An 11,611-nucleotide genomic window follows, 5' to 3' on the forward strand; every position below is an offset into this window, starting at 1 on the left:
GAATGAGTTTTCATGGAAGAAATATGACCATCCTGTTGAGACTGTCACTCTATCTTTAGTGCTCTTCAAGTATGTTTGCCACTTTCTCTCTTAGAATTCAAAGATTGCGACTTCAACGTCTTTGTTCATCACATGTGTCCTCCAGAATTGAATTGGTATGTGCTATAATGTTGATTACATTAATTTATCAATTTCAATTGTTCAATTTATAAATAAATACACTCAATGATTATTAAATATATTTATGAAATAAAAATATAAGTTCTTACCAATTTTTTGTGATTTGATGTTGCCATGGTCGATTTGAAAGAAGGTGAAACAATGAGTTCTGAAGATGATGGTCTGTCGATCATGACGATAGCTCCTTCTATAAAGTAGTGATTAAAACATGGAATATTAAACTTTATATTAACAAAGTTGAATTTATTGTAATTTCTTACCCCATTCTGGTTGTATTCTTTAGCACATTGCGTACTACCCTCATATATTTCCACATAGAAGCAATTGGGTGAAATCAGATCAAAAGTCAAGATATCTCCAGCTCTCAAGTGGTTATCTTTGTGGAATTTCTGCCATCCATTGTCCAAGCACATTTTTCTGTTTGGAAGTTGTTTGATTGCTGCTATCCAGTAGTTATTAAACCTGTTTTCAAGCTCGCACGTTGGGCCTAGCTCAACTTGATATTTCTCTTGAAATTTTTCTAGAAAGATCTGTTGTAGGGAGTATTATTTAACATAAATGTAATTGTCTTTTTGAATCTTGATGATACAAGGAATGTTATTTTAAAAAAAAAGAAGCTAAAAGTAATAAATAAATTTCAATACATACCATCTGTGATTGTTCATCGGATGAAATTATCGTAGTGAACATTGCAATGTTATCTTCCGAGTATCTCTCCTCTGGTTGCATAGACATTTTTTGACCACTTGAACATTTGAGATTTACAAAGAGAATATGGAAGATGGAAATGGTTTTAGATGTGAGAGAAAATTTACTGGAGTAATTGTGGAAGATGGAAATGGTTGTTGTCTTTATTGAATGTTAGGTGAGAAGTATTTTAATATTTTGTACTCCACATACGTATTCTCTTTCTATTGACAATTTAGTAATTAAATAATATTATAATTAGATGAATATGTAATTTGCTAATATGATAATTAGATGAATACGTAACTAATTAATACTCCCTTCGTCCCGCTTTAGCAATCCCATTGACTTTTCTGCCTTCTTTTTGTAAAAATGATAAAAAATAGTTAAAGAGATGAAACGGTAAATTAAGAGAGAGAATAATATAGAGAAGAGTCTTATCTACATTATTGTGTCTCTTACTTTACCATTACTCCACTTTAACTATTTTTTATTATTTTTATAAAAGATGGCAGAAAAGTCAATGGGACTGCTAAAGCGGGACGGAGGGAGTATTATAAATAGATGAAAAGTTATTAACTATTACTCCTGCATCGTTCAAGTATAATGTTGCATTTGATGTTGTTGTGATTTTTGTTTTCTATGTTTTGCCGAATCTATCTCCTAATTTGCATGTTGTTTTATAATTTTTCGCAATAATTTTTGAGGGTTTGTTGGAAAGATTTGTTTTATCAATTAACATAGAAAAAATTGTAGTTTGTGTTTGCAAATTATATAATAATATGATTTTGTATTTTTAATATTATAACTGGTAGTATTAATATGAAGTACAGTATGGATAAATATAAATTAGTGTACAAAATCATATGAATATCGCGTGTTTTTCTATTGACATTGTTGGTATGATTTATTTTTAGTATTTCTATATATATTTTGTTTTAGAGTACTGAAGATTGTGAATAATTTAAGGTTTTATATTAATTTTCTTAGAAATAAATATTTGTCATTATTATAAAGAGTGAATATTGTATTTGTAAATATTTGTTTTTCTTATTGATTAATAAGAAAATATCTATTCATAAATATTGTATTCTCAAATATTGTACTCCCTTTGTTTCAACTAATTTAGTACCAAATTATGAATACATATTATTAATAATTTCACTATCTTTAATAAATTTAGTTTAAAACCAAACGTTATTACTCTTATGTAATACGTTGTCATTAACATGAGGTAGTAATAAATGTATAAAAGTGTCTTATTAATAATTTCACTATTTGTAATAAATTTTATTTTGAAATAAAAATTATTACTATTATGTAACATTAAGAAAACATAAAAAGTTACAGAAAAAGTAATGTATATAACTACTCCATCCGTCTGCGAATAGGAGTCTCGTTTTTCCATTTTAGTACGTCCGCGAATAGGAATTTCGGTTCACTTTAATCATAAATGGTAATAGGGTCTCACCTTCCACTAACTTATTCCATTCACATTTCATTTAAAATTACTCATATTTTATTAATCTTTTTCCACTTATTTTTAACATTTTTTAAAATCTATGCCGCCAAAAAATGTAACTCCTAATGGCAGAAGGAAGGAGTATATAGTATCTAATGTTTTACATGTAACTTAAGGGAACTTTTGGTTCCTATGTTTCGCACAGATAAAGATTCAATACCATGTTCAATCCTGTGTTTGGTTGCCAATTGAGTTTAGTTCAAAGCCCGTGTTTGCCAAGTGAGGCCCGCACTGTTCACTTGGTTTCGTCAAGATCCGAAACTCACTCCATACCCCCAGATTGAGTCCATCTGACCTCGATTTCCGCGACCAATAATTCAATTTCTTCTCTTTTATCCTTCTCCCTTCTCATTTCAATCAAAGCTCTCAATTGTTCTTCTCTTTTGCCCTTCTCCCTTCTCATTTCAAATTGAATCAAAGCTCTCAATTGACCTCAACGAAGAAGACCCCTACACCAAAAGCTTCCCTGAATCAGTGAAAGAAGTGACCCAGCAAGAAGAGAACGATGGTCGAGGTGCGACGAATCTACGGTTAGTTTTGATTTTTTTTTCCTTGGGTGAATGTTTCTCCTCCTTTTTCGTTGGTGCATTGATTTCACATCTTTTAATTTCAAAATTGAAGGTCCACTACATCAAAGAAAACCTACTGCACAAGATTCCCACAAATCTACACTTTTGTGTTGAAAGGACATACACAGATCTATGTCGACAAAAACGCGTAGGTGCTTTAAGAAACAAATTGACTAGTAAGTTTGAATTTTTCTGCTCCGTTGAGGTCTCTGACGGCGCCAAAGTGTGAAAGTATTCCCGCCCAAATTTCAGTGTGGAGAGGGAACGAAATGAAAATAATTTGGGTTAAATCTAAAGAAAGGCTGCAATTGTTTATATATGCGTCATTTAGGTTGGTGTAAATCCACTAACACAATCCCTATTAAACATCAAATGGGCTTTTTATCCACATGCCAAAATAATAACCAAACATTAGTTATGTTACCCATATCTTGGCCCAAGTTTCCATCTAGTATGACAGGAAAATGTTAACTCCTCCTAACCATTTTGTGAACCAAACGTTCCCTAAAGGTCTGTGATGCATACAAATGAATGTAATTTAAGGTTAATAATATTAAGAAATTGATAGTGAGGACTATGGGATAGACTCACAAATCATATTTATTTGACGGGTGATGCATGCATCAACTCAAACCGGTGTTCCTTGACACATAGTAATGTCTGAGCAAGAGACACGTGGTGGGCATGCATCGACACTGTGGCCTACGTGTCACCGGAGTGTCCGAAATATATACTGCTGCATGGAATTTATTTGCAACAGAGAAAAGGGTGGAATTGAAAATGCAATCACTAAAGGAAGCCGCAACGAATGTCGCCGACGCCGCCAAGTCCACCGTCGGAGAACAGGTTTTCTAGCACTATATTTACGTTTCTCTCCATGCTTTAATTAGTTTAGTTTCTATGTATTTAGGATTCCGAATGTTTCTTTCTAATGATAGAATTAGAATGAAATACAAAAAATATGCCAAATTAATCTATTGATTTTGGATTTTTGATAGAAATCTATTGATTTTATCCTGAAATCAAAGAAGGGGGGTCTTAAGAGTTAGTGATTTCAGTTCTCCTTGTATATCGATATGTAATAGTTACTTCCTCCGTTTTATTTTAGGGGTTCTGGTTGAGTTCGGCATGAGTTTTAAGAAATGAGTTTTAAGAAATGTAAAAGAAAGGTGATGAAAAAAAGATAGTGGGATAAAAGAAAGTTGGTGAAAAAAAGATAGTGGGATAAAAGAAAGTTGGTGAAAAAAAGAGAGTGGAATTTGAGTCTTATTTTTTTATATTAGTTTTATAATAGAATATGAGTGGAAAAAAGTTAGTGAAATGTTGGGCCTAATACCATTTATGGAATATTTCAATCGTGATTCCTAAAATGGGTCAACCTAAAGTGATAAATCGGGACTCTTAAAGTGGAATGGAAGGAGTATAATATATTTTTTAATTTTAATTGCCAATAATTTTGTTTGGCAATTATTTTGGATGAAACTAATCCAAATTAATTCACCATTTATTTCGATGAAAGTAACTAATTAATTTAAAATTTGACAGGATAAGCCCGGCGAGGCGGGCGGAGGGTCGTACTCGTACTCAGCCTCAACCGGTGAGGCCGGGCAGTCGACTGCGGGGCACCAGATGTCGGCATTGCCCGGACATGGCACCCGAGAGCCCACCGGGCAGGTGGTGGAGGGAACGGTCAAGTCTCACCCAATTGGGAAGGCCACAGGTGGCGCGGGGCGGCCGACCACCGCTCACAACACGCATGCCGGTGGTGACACCGGCATGGGATATGGCACCGGCGGTGGTTATAGCGGCTAGACATAGTCCGAGACTCCGACTAGATCCAATTCCAAATCCGTACTTGTATTCATACTGATTTTTTAGTATGAAATGAAACGTGGCTTTTATATTTGTAGGTTGACTTTGATTTCTACATATTACGGATAATCGATTTCTTTTTTAGTTAGAAGAACTAGAATTCTTTGTAGAATAGCATGTTCCTTTATTGTAGATTTATTAGCACCTTCGAATATATACTTTATTTGTGTGTAAACAACTGAGAAATGAGCCTACGCATTGTAAATATATACACGATTATGTATCTTCGAAGAATGTGACCCAAAATAGTAGTACTCCCTCCGTTCTATCAAACTATCAAAAAATGATACATTTGTAGGATGGCACAAGATTTTAGAAGATTTTATTTTGTGTCTCAAATGAAGAGAGAAAATATAATATTTATATTTATATGAGAAGATTTTGTTTTGTGTGTTAAATGGATAGAGAATATAATTTTTATATTTATGTGAGAGAATTTTTTTAGAAATGAGATATTTTTTTTGGAATAAACTAAAAAGAAAAGTGTGACATCTTCTATAGGACTGAGGGAGTACTTAAATATTTAAATGAGATATAATATATATGGGACTGAAGAAGTACTTAAATATTTAAATGAGATATAATACAATATAGGATTAGGGTTAGAAATGATTTAAATGAGATATAATACAATATAGGATTAGGGTTAGAAATATATGGTCAATAATCAATGGCGGATCCTTAAATCATATTTTAAGTTGTCATTGAATATACTGAACAACAACAATTCAAAATTATTAGCACCAAATATTATAATAACAGTTTTAAAAAAATTAGAAAATAAAATTTAAATATAATGAAATGATAGTTGATGAAACAAAAATTATAAAAATAATTATGCTTAATTAATCAATAAAATGAGCCAACTTATTTAATTAATTTCCCATTAGGTGCCCCAACTCATTTGAATTATATAAGTCCAAAGACTTTCACTCATTTAACCTAATTATTCAAGTAACAAAAGATAAATTATCGTCTTTTTCATCATATCAAGTAACAAAAGATAAATCGTCTTTTTCATCATACCAACGTCAGATTCTCTGCATTTTCTGCAACCCCTCGCCTATCTATTGTTCCCTCTATCCTCTTATTTTTTGGAAAAGACCAAAAGGTTTCGGGTGGAATTGAAGCTGCCATGGGGTCGGAAGTGGAGTTACACCGGGTCAGAGGTTGGAATTTATGTTTTCTGGCAGCACTCGGTGGACCGACAGTGGAGTCGGCCGACCCCACGCGACCCCACCTGGGTCCGCCGCTGCCAATAATATTATAATCCGATTAGCATGCAATCTGAGTAGGGCTAACTGGGAACACGATGGAATGGATCTAAATATAACAATTGTATATTCTTTTGCTTTGTTTGACAACTAATTCGACACTCGTTATGATGAAATAACTATACAAAGAGATTAATCTTACCATTTTATATATGTAAATCCCCTCTCCCTGTGCCAAAACATCAAACCAATAAGAACTTCATTATTACATAACACGAAGTTCATTTTAAGATCACTGTACTTCATTCTTTATAAATTAAAATGTAGTAAAACCATCTAAAGAGAAAGAATGAAGTAAAACGATCTAAAAAATAACTAAAATAAAATAAAGTAAAACGGACTAAAAATGAATTGCATGTTATCTAACAATGTTATAAAACGAAGTAGATTGAACTAAAATTTGAAGGATTCGGCGGTTTTTGGCGCTAAATTAGCTCCACATTGATCATAATCCTATATATATTATACTCCTTACGTCCCATATTAGGAATCTGTATTTGTTTATTCTCAACATTATTCTCTCTCTTACGTTACCTTTTCTCCGCTTTCACTATTTATTATCATATTAATAAAATGAGTATAGAAAAGTCAAAGTGACTCCTAATATGGAACAGATAGAGTATTATATTTTATCAATATAAAAACAAATACTCCATATGAATTAGAAATTTTAAATTTGCTACAAGAAGTATTTTAAAGTCTAACATAATTTTAAATACTGAGTTTATGTTTGATTTAATTTTATTTATATAAATTTCAAATTAGTATTTAATAATATTTGAGTTTATGCATATATTTCAAAATTACCATAATAATTTGTTTTATATTTTACGTAATGAATTGATCATATGTTAATTTATTGTTAGCATGTGTTTGTTGTTAGACTAGCTCAAAACTTGACCATTTAAAATTAAAATTGAAAATTTTTAATCAATAAAAATCATAACTCAATTTGTTCACACTAATTAATTCGCAACCTGAATAAAGTTTATTTTTTTAACTCATCGACTGGCCCTCTCTAGACGAGACTTAGGCCATCTACATCCCTGTCTCAATACCGTCTCAATACTGTCTCATTCCTTCACTATTCATAGGTCTCACTGCACTTTTTACCTCATCTCTTAACTAAGAGACAACACTTGCATCCCTCCATCTCATAACCATCCCATCCCTTAACTATTCATTCATTCTCATCCCTTAACTATTCATTTAATTTCATTTTTTATATTTATTTCCAACAAATCCAATTAATAAAAACACACTTCATTAAATAAAAGAAAATTACAATTTTAAATCCTAAAAAAATAAAAATAAAAAATACATAATTAAAATCTAAAAAAAATAAAAAAGACATAATTTAAAATACTAGAAATTAAAAATTGCACACTTAAATTATAAAAACTACTCCGTCGGCGAATCATCACCCGAAGGCAGTGGCAGTGCACCCAAGCTAGATGAGGCGGAATACCAAGTTGACTTGCTAGATACTTAATACCGGCAAGATGGGCTTGATATTGGGCAGGCGTTATACGGGAAGTGTCAGCCATCGAGGCGGTGAAGTACATGGACATTAGGGAGGACAGCGGCCCTTGGGAGCCCGCCTGGCTTGATTCGCCTCGGCCCCTCCCCCTCCCTCTAGCTGCCTTCGCCGCCTTGTTCCCTTGCGGCCGACGTCGTGTACCGGAGGAGCCCCCTGCATCGGATGTCGGGAACTCAACCTCTTGTGAGGTGTTGCCTTCCCCGCATCACTAGACGAGTATTGGCCACCCGCCGTATGCTTCGTGCGTTTCGAGCTCGAGCCCGTGCTGGAATCAACACCGTCAGCCCACCTATCAAGATGTTTGACCGCCTCCCAAACATCGGGAAAGTTGAAATCTTTGCTGGTGTCGGATTTAAAGACTCGCAAAGCCGCTCTCAGAATGTCGGATCCACTAGCTTCGCTTTGGTTATGCTCTGCTTCTCTCTTGTAGATCCCACAAAATCTTTTGACATCTTTGTTGGCTCGCTCAAAATGAGCGTGGAGCATCTTCAGGTTGCGGCTGAAGGCCGCCCTCGGCTTTTTTTGCATTGTATACGTGGGTGACCTTATCCCAAAGCACTTGCAGGTTTGTTGATTCATGAGGATGGGATCGTTCGACGTGCTGATCCAAGCGTCGAACAGATCCATCGTCTCCGCTTGTGTGTATGGATGTTGGGCGCCGTCCTCACGACGCTCCACCGCTTCCAGAGTGTGTTCCTCCGGAATATCCTCCCTAATTTGGGATAATCGATGAGTTTGCGTGCTCCTTGGACCGGCAGGACGATAGTATGCATCAATTGGAAAAGATGGTGTTTGGTACGCCGGCGTCGACGAACCGGAACCGGAAGCACCCAAAACATTGTACATGTCGCCCCAGTCAACAAACAGGTTCAAGTCGTAGCCGCCGCCCTCGCCGCCGGAGTTTCCGTCACCGGATATTTTTGCAGAAATTGGAGAGGAAAGAGAGATGATATGATAGTGTTTGTGTGTGGAAAAAATGGTGGGGAAGTTGGGTTAATGAATGTGGGAAAAAAGAAAAAAAAAACTACAAAAAAAGGTAAAATAAATGGCCAAGAAAATGGTCATTTTTTTTTGTAATTTTTTCAGATTTTTAAAAAAAATATAATTAAAAATAGCTTAAAATCGGCACCCATTCGCAGAGCCAGCAAGTGGGCGTCACGCCCCAATCACTACTCGTCATGTGGCCGACGCGCGTGGCGAGACAGCCCGTCAACCACCCCTCCCCCCGGGCTACGAGACGCGGCCGAACACCCGCATCACTGTCTCGATGTGGTCTCGTCACGCTGGGACGAGACCGAGCCCGCATCGAGACAATGGTGCGGGTGCTCTTAAAATGTACTCCCTCCGTCCCAGAGAAGATGTCACACTTGAAAAATGACACGGGATTTTAGGAGATGTTATTTTGTGTGTTAGTGGTGAGAGAAAACATAATTTTATAATTAATGTGAAGAAATAACTTTTTCCAAAAGAAAAAATGTGATATTTTTTGTGGGGCAAACTAAAAAGGAAAGTGTGACATGTTTTGTGAGACAGAGAAAGTACCGACCTCCTACCAATGGCAGAATGGTAAGAAGAGAATTTGGTGAGGGCAATACGCGTAAATTGCAGCAATTCTCTCTCCAATTCATGACGGTCACCTTTTTCCCTGTTTCTGAATAGAATAAATACTGATACAACGGCATAATTATAAACTTAAATCATAATTCAATATCCAGGTCTCTCCCCACCTCTCCATTTATCTCTTAAATTAAGGTATTATTTCCCCTTGTTTCGGTTTAGTTCTCGCATTTTTCAATTGTTTTAGACTCCGATTCAGTGATCTGCGCAAGGCCTCTTTGTGTTTCCTCCCAAAATTGAATCTTTTGCGTCTCTTAATTTCCTTTCAATTGCTTTTCTTGTGGGTTAGGAAATGTATAATTTAAGTTATTGCTCGTTTGATTTTTATTTTGTCTGAGCTATGATCGACCTAACAACTCTTTGTTTATCAATTGGAAGGTGAGATTCTCATCATTGCAATTTTGATTAGGTTTTGAATTTTTATCTTGTACGTACCTGTAATTGATTGGGAAAGATTGAATTTTTATCGACTGATTTGGGGGGTTTTTGGATATGTTTGAAGCTTTTTAGGCCAAGGGTCATGAGTTATTCTACTTTATATTGATTGAGGGATTGAGATATTTGCCTTCTGCAGGTTTTATTTGGCTACTTTGTGGTGTATGTGTTGTATTTGTTGTAAACTTAATTATGTCATGAATTATAGTAGATCAATTTTGAGAGAAGGGGATGAATTTAGGTTTAGCCTCAGCTATATTGCTCACTGTTTTCTTGACTTGATTGTGTAAGTGGTTGAAAATTTAGCTGTGCAATTACAGAATAAACTGGTAAATAGGATGTTTTCTATAGATGATTTAGACATATGGTATTGAGAACTGATTCTGGAATGATGAGTACACATTTTTCTAGTTGTGCAATTGTTATTGGTGGGTGTGGTGTGGATGAGAAATCTCCTGGAGATGAAGAATAGATATAGCAAGCCCGTGAAATCTTGGTTATTTTTATCGATATTTCATGTCCATCTTGTTATGATGGCATGTCTTGCTATGGAGGTGCTCTTAAAATGTTTTGTTCAGCCCATCGAACTAGTTGCTGTTAGAGGATTTCTCTCGGATTGTTGCATTACAACGTTCTTTGAAATTGTCCTGTTTAGACAGGTAATTGCTTTAGTAATTTCGTACTAGTGAAGTTGATGATAGGCAGTCTGGTTGCCTTCTCGTGATCGAGGATTTGAATAAAGTAGCTTCCCAAAAACATGTGTCTTGATGTAGTAGATGAGATGCGTATGAAAAAGGGAGCATCTTTTGATCCCTTTTGATTACAAGCTATAGCTTTTCTCCCTGTTGTCTAATATCGATTCAATGGCCTCCCTTTCCATTCTTGAGCAGTTGTCTGTCAAAAATCTTGAAAACTATAAACACTAGTCTCTTTCTCATCGCACTTTTGTAAATGCGGTTCAATAGAGAAATTACAAGATTGAGATTTACCTAGTGATGTTTCTAGGTTAAGACAAGATTAAATTCGAGCATGGTGTTGATAATCCGTGTCGTTGCACGTAACATTTGTTGTATTGATATAATTACCAATGCTCCATTGATAAAAAGAAAACCTTATCACATTGAGCACTTGTGTTGTAGGAGCTTGCATAAATGGAGTCTTCCAAGGAGACCGGCTACCAACCTCGAGAAGGCCCGATTCTCTGCATCAACAACTGCGGCTTTTTCGGGAGCGCAGCTACGATGAATATGTGCTCCAAGTGCCATAAAGACATGGTTTTGAAACAGCAGCAGGCCCAGTTTGCCGCGGCATCCATCGAGAATATGGTCAACGGCAGCATCAATCAGAAGGAGCCTCTTCCAGTGGATGTGAGTGTGGAAGTCGAATTAAAACTCGCTTCCCCTCAACCGAACCCCAACCCGGAGCCGAGCGAGCCGAAGCCAAAGGAGGGACCTAGCAGGTGCAACACCTGCCGCAAGCGCGTGGGCCTGACCGGATTCAGTTGTAGGTGCGGGAACCTCTTCTGCTCGGTGCACCGCTACTCGGACAAACACGAGTGCCCGTTCGATTACCGGTCAGCCGCTCAAGAAGCCATAGCGAAGGCGAACCCCCTCGTCAAAGCTGAAAAGCTCGACAAGATCTGAAAGGCTGACGTGGCGGTCTTCTATCTTTACATATCCGGTGATGGTTCGTCGTGTAAGTCATGCCGATTGTCTGCGTCTCGAAACTTGTGTTGGGTGGTGCGGGGGGTGGGGGGTCCAAGAGATTGTGGTTTGTGTGGAGTCCTGTGTCAGTTGGGTAAGGGTTGATTACTTTGGTTTGGTTGCAGTGTGTGCAGGCTGTCGAATAACATTATTATTATTATTGTGGAATTTGTAATTTGCTCATATTTCTCTATTGTGTTGCTGCATTTTCT

At 36.2% G+C, this 11,611-nt stretch overlaps 2 protein-coding genes across 4 annotated transcripts; both read left to right on the forward strand.

Annotated features, from left to right (window-relative positions):
• Window positions 1-3,697: 3,697 nt before the first annotated feature.
• Window positions 3,698-4,863, forward strand: LOC125212609 (18 kDa seed maturation protein-like). The gene is made up of 2 exons (XM_048112821.2): window positions 3,698-3,804; window positions 4,504-4,863. The coding sequence occupies exons 1-2, from the start codon at window positions 3,739-3,741 to the stop codon at window positions 4,768-4,770; spliced, it is 333 nt and encodes a 110-aa protein (XP_047968778.1). The 5' UTR covers window positions 3,698-3,738; the 3' UTR covers window positions 4,771-4,863.
• A 4,389-nt stretch (window positions 4,864-9,252) lies between these two features.
• LOC125213392 (zinc finger A20 and AN1 domain-containing stress-associated protein 8-like) lies at window positions 9,253-11,584 on the forward strand. 3 transcript variants are annotated; one of them, XM_048113908.2, is made up of 2 exons: window positions 9,253-9,396; window positions 10,836-11,584. In XM_048113908.2, exon 2 carries the CDS (start codon window positions 10,848-10,850, stop codon window positions 11,337-11,339), a length of 492 nt encoding a protein of 163 aa, XP_047969865.1. In that variant the 5' UTR covers window positions 9,253-9,396; window positions 10,836-10,847; the 3' UTR covers window positions 11,340-11,584. The 3 variants fall into 3 exon arrangements, with proteins under 3 accessions (XP_047969865.1, XP_088924173.1, XP_088924174.1); XM_089068047.1 differs by lacking the exon at window positions 9,253-9,396 and adding an exon at window positions 9,448-9,639; XM_089068048.1 differs by lacking the exon at window positions 9,253-9,396 and adding an exon at window positions 9,689-10,355.
• The last annotated feature ends 27 nt before the right edge of the window (window positions 11,585-11,611 follow it).

The sequence above is a fragment of the Salvia hispanica genome, chromosome 3 (genome assembly GCF_029641045.1).
Source record: "Salvia hispanica isolate PSC_SH4W2 chromosome 3, Shi_PSC_v1, whole genome shotgun sequence".
NCBI classification, from domain to species: Eukaryota; Viridiplantae; Streptophyta; class Magnoliopsida; order Lamiales; family Lamiaceae; genus Salvia; species Salvia hispanica.